Here is a 25,102-nt window from a genome sequence, read left to right as displayed (position 1 = left end):
CATGGGAAAATTTGTCTGTCCCATATAAAATACAGAATGATTCAAAGAACTTACGAAATTCGTCCCTCCCAACATATCCTGGATCCCTTCCTGTCAGGGAACAGTTATAGTAGCCCTTTTTGGCAATGTTGTTCATGAGATTTTTTTTTCTTTTGCAAGAAAAGGCAACCTCGAGGGGTGATTTCACCTTCAGACTATAACCAGAAGTTAAAAAAAAGAAGGAAATATGGCAATCCAGAAGCCGAAGGAAATAATAGCTGGCAGAAAAAGTATAAAACTCTTAACAGAAGAAAATGGCTGTCACCAAAGAAAAAAAGTGTTCATACTATAGCCGTTCCAATGCTAGAAATTTTCACGTTACCATCTTTGTCTTTCACAGCAAGTTCACCCATCATTCATAAAGGCAGCGCTTTGCATCGGGCACCTAAATCCGAGATGAAAGGGCAAAAAATTAGAAAATGATTTCTGTCCGCTTTAGAGAGGGGTGCCAAATCCAAGAAAATGGGGCAAAAAAATTCTAATTTTTTTTAAGGAATTGTTGAGACGGATAAATCATGAGGAGGGTGTGCCAGGATTGTCAAAAATACGTTCCCCATAGGTAGAGATTTTGTCTCAAGCTGCCCCTGATGATTCTGTAGTGAGCCCTCCTTGTGCTTCTTATGCATATAGTTGTGTTTGTAGTGTGTTTTAATCCTTGTCGATGGCGCACCCTCCTCATGCTTCTTGTATGTATAGTTTTTTTATTGTGTTTTAATCCTTGTAGATAGTGCACCTTCCTCAAGTCTTCTTCATATTTTGTTTACAAGTTTAGTTTTACTTGTTCTGCTGACATGTAAGCACGTCATTGTACTTCTAGCTAATTACACACTAATAAATTGATATGTATGTTTTATATTCTGACTACGTTTGGCATCAAGGTAAATGGTGACCCAGATGTGATCATTTATCCTGATGCTGAATGTAGTCAGAATATAAAACATATCAATTTATTACTGTATAATTAGCTAGAAATACAATGACGTGCTTACATGTCAGCAGAACAAGTAAAACTAAACTTGTAAACAAAGTACGCTTGAGGAGGGTGCACCATCCACACAAAGATTAAGACGTACTACAAAAACAGTTACTCTATTGATAGGGGGAGGGGGTTCGGACAATGCTTACGTCATCAAAAATATGAAATATTTTTAATATACAAGGGCACTTATCAATAGGGCGGAATATTACTTCAAGTGCACACAAACTATCGAAAGTTTGTGTGCACTTGAAGTAATATTCCCCCCTTTTTTAATGGCATCTTACTCGGTGCACCAAAAACGAGAAAAACCTTTCGATAGTTTGTGTGCACTTGAAGTAATATTCCCCCCTATTGATAAGTGCCCTACAGAATCCCTTTAGTGATCTCTGAATGTTTTGCGGATCCAAGTGATCTGGAAATGTGTCCGGACCACTTCAGTGCTCTGGAACTGTGCCAAGATCTGTACTTATATGTCGCTTAGTTCATTTTTACAAAATTAGGTTTGAGGAGGGCAGGCCGCATCAGATAACCCCCAGGGCCATATTTGGTCCGCTGGGCAAGGGCTTTTATGTGATTTATATGGCTTAGAGGGTGGGTTGCAATGAAGTTATTGAAGATAAATTTTGAGTTTGTGGCCTTCAAATGCCATTGAAATTAACTATAATAACATAAAGGTATTTTCTTCCGAAATTTCAATTAAAAAATATTTTTTCCATTTAAAAAAATAAATTTCTGATCGTCTCCGCCCCCGTATGTCTCTGATCCCACCAGCATGCATTAGGATTCAGAGGGGCAGAGCTGATGATGAAATTTTGCTGACAAGGGGAGGGAGGGGGTCAAAAATGGCTAAAAATTTGCTGACATAATACTTGAACGGCCCCTATGCATTAGCGTATGTTAGGGGAATTCTAATCCCCCAAGAGCCAAGATTATAGTGTTATTTTGAAGAAAAAAACAAACACCGCCATCCCTCGAAAAAAAAAAGAAAATTTTGTGTATGCCTACGGTTATATAAGGTACTCTTTTCTGACAGCCTGCCACTATTAGTGAAATGTGCATGGTCTCAACTTCCTGCAGCAGGGCCCCCCCTATGGTCTTTGGCTGGTCTCCACAAGTCAGTTTTCAAACGCCCATTCTCAATAGTGGATTTTGTTATTTATTTATTCAATATTGATTGGCCGAGGCCTACAAGAGGATGCAGAATTTATATATGATGAAAGTGACGATTGATGGAACAAGAGAATTCGGAAATCGTAGTACAATGAATCTACAATATTTGATGGTAGGTTGTTCCAATCGATAATAGTTCTTGGGGGAGAGAGAAAGAAGCTAAATTTTTGACAATTTGGAAAGGCAAAGATGGGCTGTAATTTTTGGGAATGATTGAGTCTAACAGAGGAATGTGAAGGTTTGATTAGAATATTGGAAGTGTCAATATCAGAAAACCCATGGAGGATTTTCTAAAGAAAAGTTAAACGAGAAATAAGTCGGGTTGGATATTGAGTTGACGCTTGAGTTGCGTTATGGAGATTAGATGAAGACCAACAGTTAAAAATGAAACGAGTGGACTTATTTTGGATAGGTTCTAATTTGTCTATGTTGGTTTGGGTATGGGGGGATCCCAGGCTTCACAGGTATAGGAGAGAAATGTGAGGGTTTATGTCTGGTGATGAGGGTTATGTCAGATGACCGGTTATGATGAAGGAAAAAGAGTTTTTGGAGACATTTATTAAAGATATAATAAACGTGAAGGTTCCAGCGGAGAACGGAAAAGATTATAATGCCCTGGTATTTATAATGGGAAACCTCAGAGATCAAAGAGTTGTTTATTGAATAAGGGAAATCATGGGGAATTCATTTACGGGTAACTTTCATTAAAACAGTTGTTGAGAAATTGAGGGGTAATTCCCAGGTTGAGCACCATTCGGAAATAATGTTAAGGTTGTGTTGGAGAGATTCTTGGGGTCGGAAAGATTGGACACTGCTGATGACAGTCATCAGCGAAGAGTCTGATACAGCAGTTTATGGAGTTGTGTAGATCATTTATGTAAATTAGAAATAATAATGGTGAGAGGACCGAGCCCTGGGGTGTGCCAGACTTGACATGAAAGAATGGGGAATTCTGGCCCTTGTACGAGACGAACTGGCTACGGTTAATAAGGAAGGTCTCCACCCATTTCAGCAGTTGAACATTTAGACCAAGGTATGAAAGTTTTAGAAGTTTATTATGGGGCATTCTGTCAAATGCTTTAGAAAAATCTAGGAAAATGATATCGGATTGAAGGTTTTTGTCAATGGAGTCTGTTAAGTCATGTATGAAAAGTGTTAATTGGGTAGACACAGATAACGATGATCTAAATCCATGTTGGTTAGGAAAGAAAAAGTAATTATTTGTGTGAAAAATAAAAAAAATTTAGAATCGTTCTAGGCCCTTCAGCTGGAGCCTTGTCAGCACTACTTGTGGAGTTCATGGGAATGCATCCTTAGTAGGGTTACCAGATTCAAAAACTGAGAAAGGAGGGCACCTGCACCATTTTTAGTTTCCACAACAGATGGCACCACTAGAAATCAACATTGAGTGCTGTTTGCGACCTGTTTCTGAATTATGATTACCTTTTTCATATTATTCTCAGGGCCAGACTTGGGCAGGTCGTCCTGACTACGTCTCTCTATCTGACTTGAGGTGCCAACCACTCCAAAATATTTTTTTTCATATATTAGACATTATTTTGTTTGTATATGTCACATTAACACGCTGTCTCCTAATCCACCTGAACTACCCAGTGGGCCTATGCTCATGCATTAAGATGGCCCTGCACTCTGGAATCTCCTCAGAAAGGTTCTTTGAGGAACCCAAATTCAGTCTCTTAAAGCAGTGATTCTCAACCTTTGGGAGCTCGCAGCCTAGTTTCATTTATTTTTGCTAGTGGAAGGCCCAGTCAAGTGTACGACTAACAAAAATGAGTGGAGGGGGGGGGGAAAGAAACTTAATCACTTGTTGCCTGGTATTAATGTCAGGGCCCATCGGTAGGGAAACAGTCATAGAGGGACCCATAAATTGATTTTCGTTGAATACATAGAGCAAAAATGAGTTAATCTCTGTTCCTTATCCCAATCATATCTCTTGTGTGGAGGGAAGTGGCATGCATATAAATATTAATGAAGACCACAAACTATTGTTGTTCCTAGCCATCAAATGACTAAATCTGGTCCTGATTATCCTAGACTAGACCAAGCTGGGCCGGGTTACAATAGTATCTACTGCCCTGCTAGCAACTCGGGTTCTTGTGCTCAGGGAATTTCAACTGTGATTGGTGGTCAAAGAGCATGTAAAAATTTTTTTGTCTGGAAAAAACCACACACAAAAACACTCGTGCCAATGAAGAAATCCGTTTCAGAATGGTGGGGGGGGAAAAAAAAATTACAGAAACCTGAAAAAGACAAAAACATGAATTTTCTAAAACATAGGGGACGTCTGGTAACCCTATATCCTTAGGGTCTATTGGTACCACAACTTCTTTAAAAAAAAACTTTTTTTGAAAAGTCCGAGGTTTGGTTCTAAAAATATCTGACTATAATTCTTCGTGCATAAAGTTATGAAGTCATGGTTTGGTGCACGTATGCAGGTGATCCTAATGCATATGCTTGAATTGTTCCTGGCTTGGTACGGATACGATCACATTTTACTGTTCAATGCCAGCGTAATCGTTTTTGACAAATAAAACACTTTCATTTCTAGCTCTTTGCTGAGCATTGTGAATACGTCTCCTCATGCCTCAAAAATACAGAAAACAACTGAATGATACTGGGTAGCATCATGAATGAATGAACGCCAGAACTTTGCCACTGGACTTATCCCGTTGCCGAGATCTCTTCCAGCCCAGCTTCGTGGCAGAGTCTGGAACACTTTATTTGGTGTCAAAAAAAAACAAAAAAACATACAAACTAGCATTGGGTAGCATCAGAATAACCAAACCTAGAATAGGCCTATGTATCCAACTGCTCTGTAATGCAAACTGTCGTTTGGCCTATAGGCAAATTGTGGACCATAATTTTGAATGATGAATGTCAGTTGTTGTCCAAGACCATGAAGTAGTAAATACAAAATTACTTTTTTCCATCCAGAAAGAAGTTTTTAACCACTACTCTACTTGTTGAACCCTCAGACTAAGCAAATGAAAAATTAATAACCCAAGTGGTTCACATACACCACTGCAGATAACTCCTGAGAAACGATAGTTTCTGCCTTGGCAGAACCATTAATTGCAGTGTACTACATTTATATAAAAAATTTGGCAATATATCTAATGATTCCCTTCTCAATCAAAATCAATTTTACAGATTTTGTTAAGATTCGGTAAAAAAAAGTAGGACAAATAAGAAGCCCTGCAAATGTGTTGTCCTCCCTCATGGAGGGTGCATGGCCCCCACATGAGGGGGGGGGGCTGACAGGGCTCTAGCCCTGGGATGGTTATCGTTTTTTTACTTTTTTACGCTATAAATTAACTACAGAAAGGGCCCGTTAAAAGTCTAACCGAGGGGCCCGCAAATGATCCCAGCCTAGGGGCCCCACGGGAGGGTGGCATTATTTAAAAACTATAAGAATCACACACAAAGCAATTTGAAGACGAAATCACACATCGCATGGAAAAAAAATGAAAATTTATTTCACCTTACACGAAAAAAAAAGAAAAACGATCGAATTTGTACAAAGATGATGTATACAAAATAAAATGAGCATACCAAAAAAAATTTACATGATGAGGACACACAGACAACAGTTTCAGGAGAGTCAGACTGGTGATTCCAGATGCATTACACACGAAACGGAAAAAAAGAGGGGGGGGGGGGAGAAAGCGCCCACAACAATCACTGCATTAATACTTTTTTTTTAAAAAAAGGGAAAATTTCATGGCAGCGTGATTGTCATGAATGGCAGTGAGAAGTAATTGTTAATCATTGCTTTTTTTTTTCCAAGAAAATTTTTTCCCCATTCATACTTTTCGTACACACACACACATGCATGTCAAATTATATATTTCGAGGAGGGGAGGAGTAAGAGGATATACCGATTTTACAAGTTTATTATATATAATACACATGTATAAGTTTTAGTCACAAAATATAAATGCTACTATACACGCTAATTCAAATCACTACTCTTTCGATAAATGCATGTTCGGTATGAAATACATTAATTTCTTTTGCCCGCTCTCAAAATTTTATTGTACTTTCGATACTCATACACACAAATTACAAATCCTAGGTATATATAAACATTACTAGCTCCATACAAAAAAAAATTCATTTGCCAAGAACAGTGATAACTGTGTTCACACTTTTGCATAGATGAGGTAAAATGATAATATAAGCACTTGTACAGGCTTTATAATAAATTATCGACAAACACGTGACAAAAAAAAAAAAAAAAAACTGGGTAAATTAAAATTCCGTTGTTACTGTAGTTACTACAGTTTTTGGGAAGACACCGAAGATGCTGTCGCAAGAAGGAAAAGGACATTATTTCGCGGATACTGAAAAGCGTTTCTCAAACTCAGACATCGGGTAATACAAACGAATCCTAGAAAAATTCAATATGCTATATCAAGGTGTCCAGTGAAGATAAAAAGATTCAGAAACGCTAGTCAGACCGTTTCCCTCCATAAAAACTCGCCAACAAGAAAAAATCATGGAAACTAATAATACATATATTGCGCCAAATTTTATACAAAAAAACGTAAATACGATACAGAACTAAATTCATAAACATCTAAACGTTGCAAGAATTAAGCTAAAGACTGCATTGACTTGAGTATTTCGAAAAAAAATTACTTTTTTTGTCGCTCCGATATATAGCGTTACGTTTAAATAGTCGGGGGGAACTATCATTTCTCACATCTGTACTCAATTATATATGTGTGTTTCCTTATATCTCTCCCGATTTTCCTAAACATCAGACAACATCCTAAGCTAATTTCTCTTCCTCGTCTCTACATCTTACTTACACGAAACTGATGCAACCTTCAAATACATTTTTACAGTTTAAGGATGACAAATACATACATACACACACATATCGACTCAATTCTACCTATGTATATCTTTTGAGTCAAAAAATGAATGTTTTATGCCAATACACCATGACGCCTTTTTTTATCCCCCGTCTAAAATGCAGATTGTAACACAAAACCCTCCTACAATGAATGGAGAAACTGAAAATTAAAAATAAGATAAATAGATCAATGCCTTTTCTATTTCACTAATATTTGCACTAAACATATTCAGAACCAGATGTGATGACCCCTCAGGGACCCCTAGTCCAGGGGTGCACAACCTCTGGCCCGCAAAAAGTGTCCCGGTAGAAAAGTATCCATTCCAACGTATCAATACATAACAGAATAAATACCTAGGATGGCTGTATTTCCTTCATAAAAAATATGGGAAATCAAGATTCATACGAGACATTGCAAATTGTTGCCAAAAAATTATCCACGGCAAGTGAAAATACTACTTATAGCCAAATAAAATTATTAAAAGCAAGTAAGGTTGCCAATGGTAGCCAAAAAGAATTGTCAGAGACAAGTAAAAGTTGCTAATAAAAATTATCAAAAATTTTTAAAGTTACTAGCTATTGCTGAAAAATATCGCCAATGATGATTGCTAGCTATAATGGGTAAAAATGTAATTCACAAAAAAAAGTTTAGGCCCACTGTATAGAATGTTCAGTTTCATCATTAAAAATGTTTCTTCACATTCTCCTCAAGTCATTTTTCCGTGGCTTAGTTCATTCTGGACTGGACCATGCTGTAAGGGTTTGGAGACCATACCTACAGAGGGGCATAGACGTGGTCGAAAAGGTGCAAACAAGAGCTATGCATGCCCTTGTTGGCACACTGGGCTTGAGATATGAAGAGAGACTTCATTTTTTGAAGATGTTTACATTGGATGAACGCAGGTGTCGAGGAGATATGATCGAAGTGTTCGAAATTTCCAACAGGATGTATAGGATGGACCATGAATATGCGTCAATAGCTCTCACAAGGGGACACTAGTATCGATTGGTAAAGGACAATTCTATGTTGTGGTGTTGCAGGGAATTTTTCGCTAATAGGGTTGTTATTAAATGGAATAACTTACCGCCGGGGTAGTAAATTCTAACATAATTGGCATGTTTAAAATGAAATACGATAAACACATTGGGTAAATCGAGAAGCTACCCATACGTAGGTAAGACAACCATATATATTTTTTATGGGCATTGTATAGTATTTTATCATGTGTATATATTGTTTGTAATTGCATTTTTAATTGGGTTGCTGTATTTTTGAAATATATGACATCCATATTTATTATGGGCATCTTTTTCTCAGCCACCTCGTTGGGCATTTTGCCTGTTGTGGCGTTGTATTCGTATGTTTGACAAATATGTGAGATGAATACATTTATATATGAGTATATAATTAATTGTGTCATAATTATCATAACATGATTTACAAGTCATGAAAATTAACTTTATTCTTGGTTTCAAAACTTCCAGCAAAGCCTCATTACAAATAAGGGAAAAATTAGAGCGGGACATTTTATAAAGTCAAGATGTCTAAAATTATGGAAATGCCCCATAAAATACGGGCCATATATATATATATACAAGTTAATTACCCACAGGGGACAGAAATACTGCATATCCGGCCCGGTGACTGAAAAGGTTGTGCACCCCCTGCCCTAGTCAGTTATCGGAGTGCAAGGCCTCCCCCTCCTTTCTGGTAATTGCCCCCCCCCTTCCTTCCACACAGAAGTGTGATCTTGAAGGTACTCCAAAATTTTGCAGCCAAATAAACATTCCAATCAGAAGCAATAGCAACAAATAAAAAATGGGTTGTACTTTACAATTTCCATGTTAACTTTTTTACCTGTCATGTTTTTTTTATAGACAACAACTCATACACATTATCATGCTCTGTGCGCTCAAGCTATCACAAGTGGATGTTTTTTCCAACTACCCTGCCGCAAAAAATTCTGGGGAGGAGGGAGGAATGCAGCACATTGATACTATTGTATATTAAAAAATTTACACATCCAAGTCGGATCCATAGAGAGATCCCAATGCTCGTGTCACAATCATTGTTCTGCCAATGATCGCAAAAAACCGACGAACTCTTAATGCGTATTTAAAACTTACCAGCCTAAAACAACGTACGGGACATAAGACCATGGACTTATACTACTGGAGGGAGATTGATGCCAGTGGTCTCTGCCTTAGCAGTGTGCTGAGAATGGTATCCTAAACATCATTTGTTTATAGGGAAAGTGAAGAACGAAGGGACTTTCCCAAGATTTGCAATTGTTATTCCAGAATTAATAACAGAAATAATTCCAGAATTAATGAAAGATAATTCCAGAATTAATGAAAAATTAAAGATAATTCTAGAATTAATGAAAGAAAATCCCAGAATAAAGAAAAGAGGTAATTCCAGAATCGATGAAAGAAATGATTGAAGAATTAATAAAAGAGGTAATTTAATCTTTTTTTTACTTTCAGCAGTTCTGTGTTTTTTAATCTTTAGAAGACAATTAATTAATTGAAATCGAGATTAAACGGTACATTTGGATGGGCGAACTGTATTAAACATGACACGTGATCTCCCAGTAATCGATGTTACTTCCACTGTGGCGGCTACTTCCTCCCTCCAGTAATATAAGCCCAATGCATGAAACGATTCTTACAGAATTTCATCAAGAAATCACTCCAACCCATAAATATGTATGTTTACAAACATACACCACCTGGCTGAAAAAAGAAACGGCGCACACTCTGGTTCATGGGTTCTTATCTTTTTTGTGTTCCACGGGTCCATTGTGCAGACCACACTAACCTCCCCCACTCTTGTGCCAAAAAAATAAAGGCTGCAGACTTTCTTTCAAACCAAGCACAACCAACAACAATCTATAGCAGAATGCCTCTGTTCGAAGCTCATGTGACATCACTTCATTTTTCTTCTCAAACCGAGCACACCTCAGGTCTATCCCCATGGGCAATTTACTACCTAGTGAGTTGTGCAGGAAGTGTAAGTGTGTGTACCTAACAGTCTGAGTGCGTATCTAGTGTTGTATCTGATTTTTCAGCACTGCCATCTATATTTCAGAAGTGAAGTGAGTGTAATGACTGAATACTTGTACTGTTTGTAGGCCTGTTGCACTCTGTGGCAAGACTTTTTAACAGGGAGATCATGATATCACTGAAGGTCATCTCAACTACAGCCATTAGATATACTACAAAAAAAGGGGTAAAGATGGTGCATGCGTTGGCCTGTTATATCCAATGGCTATAGGTGAGATGGCCTTCAGTGACGTCAAGAGCTTCGCTCAGAGGCCTTCTGCTATAGATGGTGTTATAGTGCACAACTCCGGCAACGGCTACAGACAGCTTTATGAAATAATATTGAGTATATAGCAATGCAAAAACACAGAGTCCATTGTTTTCTCGTCCCCGCTCATGAACTTCCTGAAATTCCTCAAACACCCCTAAGTGATCCGTGGACCAATTGATTAACAAATTAAAAAATACCCTGGTCTAGTTATACAAAAAATGTAATGCACATTCGTCACAATATAAATTTTACAAGGTCATTTTTTTAGCCCAAATTCGCATCAATGTTTCACCAAGATTATTGGTGAATCCAGGACGAGTAAAATGACTCAACAGACATCTCATCTTTATGAAAAGTTCCATAGGTTATTTATAGGGATGGTGATTGGCGCATGATAAGTGTCCGAATGATGTGACTCCCTGGTCTTTCAACCACTTTATCACAGTTTGAGACAAATATGTTTTTCCATCGTTGTTCTGAAACATTCCATCATCTTCGAAAGAATAAAAATGTCTATTGAGGGATAACTACGACAATCATTAATTGTGCCGAAATACTCAGCACACTTCATTTTATGGCTGACATCAGTCCAGAACACAAAAAACTCTAGATCACAACACTTCATCCTGAGGCTGAAAGTGGGGGGGGGGGAGCAGGCCAGGCCAGGTGCCGAATTCACCCTTTAACACAGAGGTTTTTGACCAGATATCTGCAGACCCTTTGGGGCCCTTGAAGAGATTTAAAGAGGGTTGGTTGAGAAAACATTTAAGTTATTGCTTTTACATGGCCATATACCGAGTATTACTTTGTGCGGGAGGGGGGAATCGTGACATTAATTTTATCGGTAGAGGTCTGTAGCCTTTATTTTATTGGCAGAGGGTCTGTGGCTTTTCCATTTTATCAGCACGGGGAAGGCAGCGGCTTTCATTTTATTGGCACAGTGGCCTTCTGTGTGGCACATTGGGACTCTCATTTTATCGGCACACAGAGTCTGTAGCTCCCCCCCCCCTTTATCGGCACCTGGGGAGTCCATGGCCTTCATTTTCTTAGGACAGAAGGACTGTGACCCTTGTTTTATAAGTACAGGGGTTCTGTGACGTTTATTCTATCAGCACATAGGGTATGTATTTTATTGGCACAGGAGGGTTTGTAGCCTTCATTTTACCAGCACAGGAGGTTTGTGTGGCCTTCATTTTATCTGGGGGGGGGGGGGTACGTGAACTTTATCAGACTGGCACAAGAAGTCAAGAATCCCTGTTGTAGCTGTTTCTTCAACATTATATAGAGGATGACAAAATGTGTGCATTAGTTGTGACCTTGCTTCATCCTACTTAGGCATGCATGATAGTGAAAAATTTCATGAATTCTTTTTCGCCAGGCAGTGTAGATACATACACTCACATGTAATTCATGGCACTATAAAACTAATTTTCTTTTTTAAAAAAAGTTCATAACAATGCTAATTAGACACATATATAACAAAATCACTCAAGCGTAATAAATAGAAGTCTGATGAGGATCTGAATCATGCTTTCCATAACAAACTCAAAATACTAAAAGAGAAGAATCTTTTTAAAAAACAATGAAGATTTGTCGATTTTTATAATTTTAAAAAAAAGGAAGAAACCCCAGATAGCTCGTAAAAATCAATTCGCAGGAGCTAAACCGAACACTAAATCAACAAACTTAAATATAACACGAAAAACATTTTCAAGAACGGAAAAAAAAAAAACATTCGCACAAACCAAACTCTACAACTAACCTTCATAAAAAAAATGTCAGCTATATGTACATTTCATTATAAAAGTTTACGCTCGTTTGATGCATTGGCATATGGCTTCGTGTCATCATTTGTATACATATATATGTGTTTTCACTTATTTATAAATATAATACACACATGCACAATTTAAAAAAAAAAAGCTTTTTAAAGAACTTCAACAGAAAAGAAAATTATAATGATAAAACACCTAACGGGGGAGAGAAAAAATAAACCAATAAAAAAAGTGTGTGTCATGTGACAACATCTACACTGCTATCGGATGAATGATCGGCGGCACCATAATCATCCGTAACATTGGTTAAGGAGTTCGTTTTGGGAACTATGAGATTTTTTTTATTGCGCGTGAATCTCAGTTTGATTGACTTGCTGGGTACGATACAGACCGACCAGTCTCCGGACACCCTCCTCCTTCTCCTCTTCTTCTTGTGACAGCGATTTTGTACTTCTAGGTACTTGTCCTGAGATTCCCCATGCTCCTGCGGTGGGGGAAAAAAAAAAAGAAATAAATTAGTCGAGATATGATCACAAGTGTTTACCACATAGACAATGATGAACAAGAGCTGTAACTAGAAATATCGTGATTACTGATTTTTCTATGATTTACTCTTCTGTTGTGAAACGCCAAGGATGGCATGAAAACCATATTTTTCTCAAGCTATTCTGCTGGCGAGTAAACACATATTTTACTAGAGCTTACCTCATTTCATGTAAACCAGTAATGTTCAACTACTGTTTTGCAGCACTTGGGCGAGGAAACGTGCGGCATAAAAACTACATAAAACAAATATTTGGAACGATAAAATGCACATTACAGTATTTGGCATGTGATAACAAAATTTTACAATCGCACAGAAAAGATAAAATAGTTTTTTTCCTGGCATACTACCGGGGTGGAATAGTGATAACTAATGGAAGCCACCCCCAACAGGTGGTCATTTTGCCCAACACACGACTCTATCTCTATTTAATTTTTTAAACTTTGCGATTCCTAAAACTTTGCTTTTTCTAGTGTTTAATACATGGAAATTGTGATAAAAATGGTGCAAAGCAGTAAATTTCTATCTGTGGCACAAGCCAATTTTCCCACATGTCCAGTCTGTCCTGTAATAGTCAATTTCTTTCTTTTCCCTTTCAAACCATACATGGCCCAGCATTCTCTATCGGACAAATTTTAGCCATTGTCCCCACCCCTTGGGACCTTATGGGAACTTTATATATAAAAAATAAGGGACTTTACTAAGTCTGCCGTTAGCGTGAAATTAAATTGATTGTTTTCAAATATTTAATTGTTTTATTTTGAAACTGAAATATCCACATTTTTTTTAGTAGTTTCTAATCCAGATTTAGATTGGCTGTGCCATGAATATGGCTGCAAGTTCGGACGGAATGTGTACCTTGCACATTATTATGGGACAGTATGCCCTGTAAAGTTTGACACTATAATGCCCTCTGAAAAAGTTTTTCAAAATGTCCTGGTACCTCAGTCACATGGCCTGGCCACCCTAGTTGAGGCGGCATTTATAACAGTCTCAACCTTTTTCCATCAGTTTGACACCATCTTACCAGCTGCGACCAAACACAGTGCTTTTGCAGATAGAAGTGAAAATAAAATTTTGTGACCTAACTCATTTGGTCTTAGATCAAACTCTGTCACCTTATTGTTAATTAGAGGTGTAAAATTGTCTAGAACAATCTTTAGGAGAATATTCGAGAATGTTCTCTTGAAGGGCTACTATTATAAATAACTTCAGAATATTCTTATTATTCTTGATGAGAATAGTCTCCTGTTATTTATAATATAAATATATATAGTATCCGTGAAAATATTCTCTGGAAGGACTATTTTTACAAATTACTGGGGAATATTCTTATCAAAAATAATGATAATTACTCTCAAGTTATTCATAATAGTTTCCTTCCAGAGAATATTCTTCAGTTATTTATAATAGTAGTCCTACCAGAGAGTATTCTCAAGAATATATGTAATAGCATGCATTATATAATAATAACTTGAGAGAATAATAACTCTATAAATAACTTGAGAGTAATTCTTATTATTTTATGATAAGAATATTCTCTGGTAATTTATAATAGTCCTTTGACGGAATATTCAAGAATATTCTCTGTTCCCATCAAGAAAGGGAATATTGAAGTTTGGAGCCTACAATATTAAAGTTTGAAAGTAAGAAAATGAAACCAACATGGCTGAATTACACAACTTTCAAAGAAATGTGAGTGATACAGAAGTATGTATACAGTGTATGTAGCCTACATTGAAGAAAACAACAATTCTGTATCTTAGAATGGAGGTGATTGTATCAGGCCCGTCAATTGTGTGTGTGGGGGGGGGGGGCAGAGGGGACCGTCGCCCCCCGGCCACTAAAAATGGTATGTATATACATTGAGTACATGTGCTTTGCCCCCCCCCCCGAAAAAGTTGAAATGACAGCCCTCTATTGCATAAGAATAGCTTTCTTTGTCAATCAACTTTGAGCTTTACTCCTTGCTTTGAACTGATTTCTAAAAATTTATCTAATTTTAAATAATTTTTTTAAGTTTTTAATCTTAAGGTTTCTAAAATCTCCATAACCAACTTTTAAACCCTCTCATCATGACCAGGAGAATATTCTCAAACTAAAAGTTGTCATTTTGAGGTTATTACGGCAAAAGTTTTGTTTTAAATGTTTCAGGCAAAAAAAACCGATTTAAACTTCATAATGTAAACAAAATTAATAAAAAAATTTAGATTTAAAAGAAAAATGGATATTCTCGATTCTTTTCTAATTTTTACATCCAAGAGAACACCTCACATCTCTATCGCTAATCATTACTGATATTTGTGTGTGTGTGTTAATCAGAATGGCCAAAGATTCGATCCAAGACCGTATCGTTAGTTGCAGGCACATTTGTAAGCTATTTTTTGTGTGTGTGCGCGTACACGTGTGTGTGATTTCAAGGACCTTCTACCTTCTACTACAAGCGGTTATAGGATATTAAACTTGCAACTTTTCTGTGGCTTCATGTCTTTCCAGGCAGACTCTGAAATAGTCTTCAGATGGCTCATACAGGTGTCTTCTTCATTTATGTACAATGTTACCAAATCCAATAATCAATTGTCCATCCATAAGTAATTGAACCAGCTGCTGTGGGTTCTCCAAGTAATTTTTTCTGTAACATGTTGTTAAAATATCAACTTTTTACCAATAGCCATTCTCTTGACCATTTCCTTTCCCCCAAAAGCAGAATATTTTGCATAGTTTTGCAACAAGCCCTCAGCTGACTGAAAATGTTCTGCAGTAAAAATCCTGCCCCTGTGGTGGTCAAGTGATCATAGTTGATGGACTAGCGTGAAGACCCAGGTTCAAACCCCACTGGCACCATAGCAGTGGCCGGCCAAAGTTGGTTTTCTGCGGTTCCCAACTTTGAGGCGTGAATGCAAGCTGATCATCCTGTTAAAAAGTCTCACACACAGAGAGCAACAGGCCTACAATGGTAAAAATATTTAATCATTACATTTCACTCACAGTTAGAAAAATTGTGGCAGCACTACACATAACAAGCATTACATAGAAACAAACTTCATGTTAGGTTCACAACACGTAGACGTTCCAACATGCAAAGCATGATCTTGATCTCTCTCTATATTTTGCATATCTGCAGCCAACACTGCAGGCCACATCTTCTTTCGACATGCCTCTTCTTCTGAAGCTAATATAGTTAGGAGGCAAAGGTAAATAACAATACAGAAGAGCCAAATAAATCCTTTTCAAAGGATGGATATACGAGGGCAAATCATACAAAAAAACTACAACTTTTTTATAATTTTTCAAGTAAAAAAAATACAAAAATCAGGGTTCGATCAATCAGTAAAACATTTGGGGAATCACAGGGTTGGCAGGTTTTTGATGCATAGCAATTTTTGACGGTTTAAACTGCTACGTCAAAAACCTCAAATTTTGCCACTCCATGCTTGTCTGTTTTCACTCGGTTGTGTGTAATGGTGAATGCAAATTTCATCACAATTAAGAATTAACACAGAAAATCTCCTTGTTTGTTCTGGTAGCAAGTCAGGTAGAGCTTTTGCAGATTTCCAGACAAACGTGTAAATGGCAGCACTGGTATAACTAAAAAAAAGCAGAATTATGACAATATAAATATGTTAGAGCCCAACCATCTCAAAACATGTGTTCCGGCATTTACCGATTTGTTAGAAATTCTCCAGAGGAATGTTTATGAGTCGCACGTGCAGTTAAGTGGTAATAGGCAAACAATGTTTTCGTTGCTCCGTAAGGGGATGAGGAACCCAATTAGAAGACACTTTTCGGTATTCTAGTTCATTCTCAATGATGAATTGAGCATGCCCTTAACTAATACCACCAGTTGTTATTTCTAAGATTTTTATGTTGCTATCTATTTCAATAATTGCATGAACATCATGAATACTTTCAGCAGTGATGCTCGCTTGATGCCGTCTTTGGTGCGGCTATAATTTTTAACAGCATTCACAACCTGCTAAAAAAAAAAATTTATACCAATTTTATACTAGAGTTTTGGAGAGTATTTCTTCCATGAGCTGTTGTGCATAGAGCCTTCTAAAAAACAGACAGTTTTGCACCATCTTCCCCATTTCTCTTTTAGTATTTTTTATAAATTATCAAGTAATATTTTCAATGGTTTTACTTCTGCATTCATGCGAGATTGTTTATTTGTCTCAGGCCAAGACTACACTCTAAAAGTTTTATGAAAGTTCTTTAATAAAATTTGAAAAATACAACCAATAAGCATATCAGTTACATTCGAGTGAATGTAACCAATAGGATTATTGGTGGTTTTTTTTTCAAGTTTTGAAAAAGATCATTTATCAAACATTAAAAAAAACAACCAATAAGCCTATTTGTTACATTCGCTCGAATGCAACTGATACACTTATTGGTGGCATTGTTTAAGTTTTATATCGAAGAGCTTTTACAAAACTTTTATAGCATAATCCTAGCCTAATGCATATCTGGAACACTTATACATCCAGAGGCACATTCATAGTTTCGCCACCTGTAAGCTACATGAATTTTGCAACCCCCTCCTCTGATTTTAGTTAAGTTTTTTTTTGACCGCTCAATCCTCGAATTCGCTGCCCTGTGAATATGCCAGTGTCACCACAGAGAGTAACAGACCTGCAACGATACAATTATTCAATAATTACACTTCACTCATAGATAGAAAAATTGATGGCAGATGGAAGCTCTACACACAGAAACAAACTTATGCCAGCTTTGCTACACATACATACATATTCCACCATGTACCAATTCGTTAGAAGTTCCGCAGAGGAATATGGATGAAATGCACGTGTGGTTCAGTAATAGTAGTAGCAAATCATTACTTTCTTACCAAAAAAAAATGTTGCTAAAAAAGGTTTATACTATAGCTACTAAACCCCACATGTACTTTGTCCATATTCCTCTTTGAAACTTCTAACAAATTTGTACATGTTAGAATGTGCGTTCTGATTTCATGACAGTTTGTCTTTTAACATAGGAAAAATAAAAAAAACCCCATTATTTTAAGACAGTTTTTCTTGAGATTAAAATCATTTGTAGCTTCTATAAAATTTGGCAGGTGCCTAAATTTTTTTTTTTTCTGATTTGTCAAGCTCTCTTATCAATATCTTAATCTCGAATGTAATTACCATTCAAATATGGTAGATAATTAGATTTGGTGCTTGTTGAGAACAGTTTTATGTTTTCTGAGAATGAAGATGTTCAACTCAAATGTTTAGTGTAGTTACTTTCATTCGCAGAAAAAAAAAACAAAAACAATAAAATATTGCTTTCTGTGGTGCTAAAAACGGTTATTATTGTAGCCTCTACAGAATATTTATCTTGATGGCAATATATTCTGCAAAAGATAATTACCGAGAATTTTTTCACCTCTGGTGTAGGGCTATATTACCATAATTTCCTGTGTAGTGGTCCGCAGGAAAGGAAAACCTACATTAAAATAAAAATTTGGTATACAGCCCTGCATTTGAGTACAGTTGACTGGACACCAAGCGAAGATAATTAGAAAGAAAAGACACATTCCTCTGTTTGGGGAATTGAACTACCAACCTTGTACTTTCCGGGCGTGTGCTCTACCACTAAGCTACAGAGGAACGGCATTATTTTTTTCCCGTGAACAACTTCTAGGAAAGAACTAAGTTATTTTTTTGTTTGAATTTCTTCAGCACATGGCGACTGTGGATGGATGAGAAGAGAATGGAATATTTTTTGTAAAATAGATTTTTTTTTAAATTTTTGAGATAGGCCTTTTTATTTGAAAGTGCAAGCTTCTTCTCTCTGAGAATTACCACCAATTAAAATTCACAGCAGAACATTTTAAGTCAGCTGAGGGTTCATCGCAGAACTAGAGATAAGACGTGAGAATATTCTCGGAGAACGAGGATATTCTGAGAATATTCTCCTGGAATTGGAGGATGGATAGTTGGAAAATAAATTGGAGAATAACTGATAATATTCTTCTTTTTTCTTTTAAATAATGAAAAATGTTTACTAATTTTGTTTATATTATGAAATATGATTCAGTTTTCATTGCCTGAAACATTTAGAACATTTTTTTTAACATAAGCACCTCAAAATGACAAGTTTTAGTTCAAGAATATTCTCTGTCATGGTGAGAGGTTTCAAAAGCTTTTGTTATGAAGAATTTGGAAACCTTCTAAAGATGAAAAAAATAAGATAATTCTGAACATTTATCTAATTTTTAAACATAAGTTCAAAGCAAAAAATAAAACCAAAGCCGATTGACAAAGACGGCCATTCTTATGATCACCTTCGTTCTAAAGAAGATAGGGAACCATGTAATTTTCTTCAATGAACTCAATGAGCATGCATTCACATTTTTTATCACTTGTGGTTCTTTGTAAGTTGTCCAATTCATCTATGTTGTTTTCATTTCCTTGCTTTTAAAGTCTGTGGGCTCTACAAACTTTAATTTTAGATAATAACCTCTTCTTTCTATTGACAATTGCTTTATGCTGCGTGCATATGAGGTCCTGAAAGCTCTTGAAGCGATTTCAGAACGCAACTTCTGAAAACTCATTCCAATGCACATTCGTTTCCACCATATAACAGCACCAATGTTTTCTGCAGAGTTCCTAGAACATTTGTCTTTCCAGAAAGTCTTATTTTTATTGGTATTTGGGTAGCTTTAAAAAGAATTCTTTTTTATGGTATACCTTCTGCAGTTTCCAAATGGCGAATAAATTCTGACCCAGGCTTATCTTTGCTTAATCCTCTATCTATTTATGGTACTGAAAGTATCAGGTTAGCTAATTTGTTATGTACAAACATGCCAGAGATCCAAGGTTTTTCTCATCATTTGATTTTATTATTGTCTTTTCTTTACCCTATTCAATTTCAGGCTATTGGTAATAATTAGTCTGAATAGGCCTACCCATTTTGAATAGTTCTGTATCCTCTGAGAATGGAGATATTTTTAGTTATAGTAACTTTTGTTTGCAGGAAAATAACGAAATACAGCTTCCCTCTTTCACAAATGTAAATATAATTAATTTTTATCATTATTTACTATTATATATGTAGGTACCTATATATTTTAATTTTTAAGACTACCACGTAAAAATAAGGTGATATTATTTATTGTAACTTCAAGAATATTCTCAAGAATATTTCAAAAAATTTCTCAAGTTATTTTAAGTAATAGTTGCCTTCCCGAGAATATTCTCCGGTATTATCCTCGACGAGAATATCTTCAAGTTATTTTTATGGAAAATATTTACTATAATATGCATTACTATAAATATTCTTGAGACACTTCTCTAGAAGAACTATTAGGCTGTATAAATATAACTGGAGAATATTCTCAAGTTATCCATAATAGTAGCCCTTCCAGAGAATATTTCTCCTAAAGAATATTTTCAAGAATTTTACATCTCTTGCAGAACAATGCAAAACATTCCACTTTGGTGGAACCAGCGATTGGAAGGCCAGGATTGGGTTCAGTGTTTTGGTTTGGGTGTCGTGAAAAAATTTGTGCGATACGTAAAAAAAATATTTCACACATTGGATATAAAAAGCACCTTCTCACCCATCAAAGACTGCGCTTACTGCCATCTTTATACTGTCAAATGTGACAGCATCTATTTGGCCAAGGACTATTGTCTCTATTATAACCAAGATTCTTTATACCTGAGATAATTCCAGACCCAGTCATTTTGGTAAATTGAGGTTGTACTGTACTTGAAACATAGTTGAAACACTCAGTTTACACACAAAAAATATTTAGGCCATTTCCCAGAGCACTGATATTAACATTATGTTTTCAATTATCTGATTCTGCCAAAACAGCTATAAGTGGCCAACATTCAGTGCCAAAAAAGTTTGTTTAAAAATAGTTTAGATCAAAAAATTGAAAAAAAAAGACGCCAAACTGCAGTAACCAGTGTTTTGGGAATTGACCAATACCAATAATGAAAAAAAGAAAACCCTTACAAGATTTCCTCCTGACGGGACAGATGAAACCTTGGCATTGGGTGGCACTTTCACTGGACTTCCGTTGATAAAAGTCAGAACATCGCCAATGAGATTCCCGTAATGAACCCCATCGTCGGACTCTCCGCTGGAGAACATTTTTTCCTTTGTGGATTCACAACGGTTATGCCTAGACGATGTCTTGTTGCGATTACCGCTGGGGAAAGAAATAACAGGAACTTTTTGGTTTTCTGCCGCCGCAACACACTCCCCAATCCTATCATTCGGCTTTATCGCATTGCTTGATATGCTACCAGGGCTTATGTGTGATTTCGAGGAAGATTTGTTTGGCGTAGATGGAGTGTGAACCCTTTCGGAATGACCGTCGCTTTGTATCTGATAGGCACTGCTTGTCTTGATGCTGCATGACTTCCGATGCACATTAACTTCATCGAGGCTTTCCAATTTCGAATTCTCCCCGGTCGATCGAGTACCTTTGAAGACATTGGATTGCATACTCAAATTTTGTGAATACATTTTTTTCTTTACATGCTCATATATGCTGAATGTACCATTGATGCACTCTTTATCTTGAGATATACGCTGACTACCATCAACGAGTAAAGGACCCATGTTCTTGCTGTTATCCTGGCATGAATTTCTTTCCATGTTTTGACTATTCGCTCTCCCTGTTTCAAGCTCAAAAACTAGCGATGGATTATTAAACTCATCCTTGACTAGTTCTCTGCAATTACTCATGTACATCTTGGCTGGACCCGCAAAATCTTCTGAATTTCGGACTATTTCACCTCCTACAATTATTTCGGGATACTTCTCATTGCTACCATAGTTAGAGTCAAGATCCATTTCACATTCCGAGTAGTTGGTGCTGGCATTTCTGATGACCATAACTTCAGGTAAACACTCATCTATTGCATCTAATTTTGTACTGGTACTGCCACATTTGGTCACTGTTGGTGGATTCGTTTCACATTTGCCAGCAGCAGCAGTAAGTTCAGTTCTACTGTTGCGAATAGAAGTATCACTCAAAACACAAACATCCACGCTGCTCGACCTTGCCACATTTTCCTTGCAGCATGATACTGGTGGAACATTACTGAATACTGTTGATGCAGCATTGACTTGACTACAGCCTCCTTCCCTTCCCGCCAAACTTTGATCTGGGACATTAACATGTTGAACTGGGTTGGGATGCTTTAAATTTGGTTCGCTCCTGGCGCAATCTAAATTTGACTGGATTGCCGCAGAGCTGTTCTGCTGAGGCACAGGATCTACATTTCCGTCATCCTGCCAGATGTTGACTGTTTCTGAAAGAAGTTTCTGACAATGTTCGGCAAATTCTTTGAAAGTCTCTTCCACGTTGTCTTTCTTTATTTCCGCGGAGAGCCCATCGAGCCAATCTTCCTCGAAATCAAAATTTATGAGCTCATCGCATGGCACAGTGTTGTTTGGCAGGACATTATTAGACACTTTTTCTTCTTTAATCACGACTTCATCCCGAGGCGGAAGTTCTTGTTTAATATCCAAGTTCAAGGCTGTACAAAGATCTTTACCATCGGATGGGAATGTAATTGCATTAGGAATCGCAGTTCGGCACATTGAATCGACAGTCCTAGGGAAAAAACCATCGATTTCACATTTCAAAGAATCCGGAGTCGGCATTTTAGAGAAGCCATTGTTGAAATCCCCCTGGAGCGCAAATCCTGGCTCAGTATTCACAAAAGAGTGGCTCACAACAGTCTCTATGGATATGAAATCATAAGAGCTGTTATGATTCAAAAGAAATTGCTCGATCGTCGGCAAAGTCTTAACTATATCCTTAACGCAATCATAATTATTTTGATCACTCGCATAAGTCTGGTGCTCGTCGCCAAGGATGTGCTGGTAGACGTCGCTAAAGTATGAATTGCAACACTCGCAGAACAGATTCTGCTTCTTCTTACTCTTCGGGGTGACTTTGTGACTCTCCGCGGGACTCTTCTTATTTTTTGAGTTGGGTTCTTGACTAAGGAATTTGTTCTTCTTCAAGTTGGTTTTCGGGAAGTTATTGAAAACCAACGGCTTACTGAACGGCAGGACACCCTTCGAGAGGAAATTCTTAAACTCCCAGGGAAGATTCTTCGCCGGGTCATCAGCGAAGACTTTATAAAAAGTCCTATAGGCACTAGCAATGTCCTCTACTTTGATATAACAGCCAGAGAGTCTTATAGCTTGCATGCAGGGCTTGGACTTCCTCGGGTGATCGAAACTCGGGGCCATCTTCTTCTCCACGAACGCCATGAACTGACGGACGCCGATCACGGATATGCCCCATTGTCTCGCGCGCTGCATCAGGCGCAGCACGGTGTCGTTCACGTAGACATCGGCTGGTCGCGTCCTGGTCGGATCGACGAACGGGTAGCCACCCGAAGTGCACGGGAGCACCGATAACTGCGGCGGCTCGTGGTGGAAAGTCGACTTGTATCGACCGAACTTGGTCGAGGCGTTGTTGTTGTTGCTGCTGCTGCTACTGTTGACTTTCCTGGGTATGATCGGTGCCAGAGCACCAGCCTTCCAATACTCGACCGCCTGGAACTCACTGACGCAACAGTCGTCGACGATCAGGGACGTCACATCTTTGCTAAAGAACAGATCGACGCGTCCACCGAGTAAAAGGATCGTGCTCCTCACCTGATCTGTTTTGAATGCCGTCGAAGAGATGAAGAATACTTGGCCCAAGAGGCACGTATTCAGCGACACCCTGCTCCCCTGTGCCCTGCATGCTGTCATTGTAGGAGGAGGACACCAACATTGATTCGGAGAATACTTCGATAACCGAGAGAAAGACTTTTTTTATTGTACAAGGCACAAACTGTCAAAAGCACCGCCTTTGATTATCAACACACAACAAGAGACACGCTCAGGCTACTCTCCTTCGCCAGTGATGCCATCTTCAATAAGCCATCATCAGATCGTGTGTCTTTTTATTTATTTTTTTCGGGAAATACACAAAAGAAAACAACAAACATAAAGGAAACAATGGAGCTCGCGTCAACGCGTCGTCGATCGACTGTCATCCTGACGTATCGTATGAGGACTTTGCAAATGAAACACTCTCAATGATTCGTCAATTTCTGCCTGTCGGGGGTCTCTCATCCATACGAACAGCCAATGAGCATCGAAGAATTTTATTGCTTTTGTCAAAACAACTGAAATCGTTCAGTAGGTAAACATCAGAAAATATATTTTTCATTTGGAAAACAAGGAGACAACGTGTCAAGAATTTTTATCGAAACATACTTCGAAAGATTTTTGTGACAGTGACCAGGGGCAGGTGGCCACGAATGCTGCCCCTCCCCCATACTGCAGCACTACCCCTAGGCTATGATCTTCTAGGCATGGCCGGCCACTATTAGGTGACTATTCCTGCCATTCAAGATTTTCTTTTTGACCAGTGATTCCCAACGTGGGCGTTAACGCCCCCTTCGGTTGAAGCTACGGGTATAACATAGGATCCTATGGGTTAGATTGCGTTGGGGGGCGATGGGACAAAAACGTTGGGAAACTATGTTTTAGACCAGCGGTTCTCAACCGGGGGCCATATGGCCTCGGGGGGGGGGGGGGCACGGATGAAAATCTGGCAGAAGGGGAGCCACGGCTACTGATACGGGGGCCACGAAGAGAGAAGTTTGTGGAATAAAATTTTTTTTAGTCACTCTGACTAAAAAAATTCAATTTCAAACAAAATGTACAGAATATATTTTTCGCAATTTTTCCGCTATTCAAGTAACATCAACATGAGGAAGGAAATAAAAAAAAGTGGTTCATGTAATCTCGGTGGTTTACGACTTGGGGGTGACGTAGGCCCTGACACAAACTATAGAGAGGTTTAAAGCAAAATGGAGTAACTGTAAAGACAGAAAGTGTTGTATGTTTTCGAAGACTTTTCATTCAAAGAGGGTTGCCATAAAGAAAACAGACAAAGATTTGTTGACCATTCATTGACATTCTTTTGAGTGCTGGTAGTAAATGCAATCCAAGAAGTAGATGGGTGAAAAAATGAAAGCTTGTAAAAAAAACCATATCGTTTTCATGCAATTACAGACGGATAGTCATCTAGTTTAGCACAAAGCTATCTTAAACCGGCACTGAGTGGTCTGATCATTGATCATTTTTGCCGCACCACGGTAATTTTCTGCACACGAGGGCTAATTAGACCGAGATCTACAATTTATTGCCGATTCCGAACGGCAGGCTTGTTTCTTATACTCATCGAGCTTTTTTTTTTGCTGCGGTCAAGTCGTCATTTTGCGCCATTTTAACTTTATATGCGGCACAGGGTGCCCGCATGTAACATATATATATATATATATGTTTTATATACATTCATGTTGCAAGAGATTGCATATTTATTAAAATGCAAATATTGACTCCTCATACAGTC

The 25,102-nt window shown here is 37.7% G+C and overlaps 1 protein-coding gene across 1 annotated transcript; it reads right to left on the bottom strand.

Moving 5' to 3' along the window:
- Positions 1-5,663: 5,663 nt before the first annotated feature.
- LOC149081043 (uncharacterized) lies at positions 5,664-23,610 on the bottom strand. The gene is made up of 2 exons (XM_089237800.1): positions 20,680-23,610; positions 5,664-12,645 (listed from the first exon to the last, which is right to left on the bottom strand). Exons 1-2 carry the CDS (start codon positions 23,446-23,448, stop codon positions 12,400-12,402), a joined length of 3,015 nt encoding a protein of 1,004 aa, XP_089093926.1. The 5' UTR covers positions 23,449-23,610; the 3' UTR covers positions 5,664-12,399.
- Between the last annotated feature and the right edge of the window lie 1,492 nt (positions 23,611-25,102).

Source organism: Pholcus phalangioides, unplaced genomic scaffold (assembly GCF_987345545.1).
Source record: "Pholcus phalangioides strain wild (caught in Gottingen) unplaced genomic scaffold, Ppha-v1.0 ptg000010l_1, whole genome shotgun sequence".
Taxonomy (NCBI): domain Eukaryota; kingdom Metazoa; phylum Arthropoda; class Arachnida; order Araneae; family Pholcidae; genus Pholcus; species Pholcus phalangioides.
Note: the sequence above shows the minus strand (reverse complement) of the source record. Positions and strands in the feature narration are given on the sequence as shown.

Excerpts from the sequence above, each read along its gene's own strand:
- LOC149081043 (XM_089237800.1), bottom strand. The coding sequence starts at position 23,448 with ATGACAGCATGCAGGGCACAGGGGAGCAGGGTGTCGCTGAATACGTGC. Across the intron at positions 12,646-20,679 it reads TCCCGTCAGGAGGAAATCTT|GAGCATGGGGAATCTCAGGA; the intron begins GTAAGGGTTTTC and ends CCCCCACCGCAG.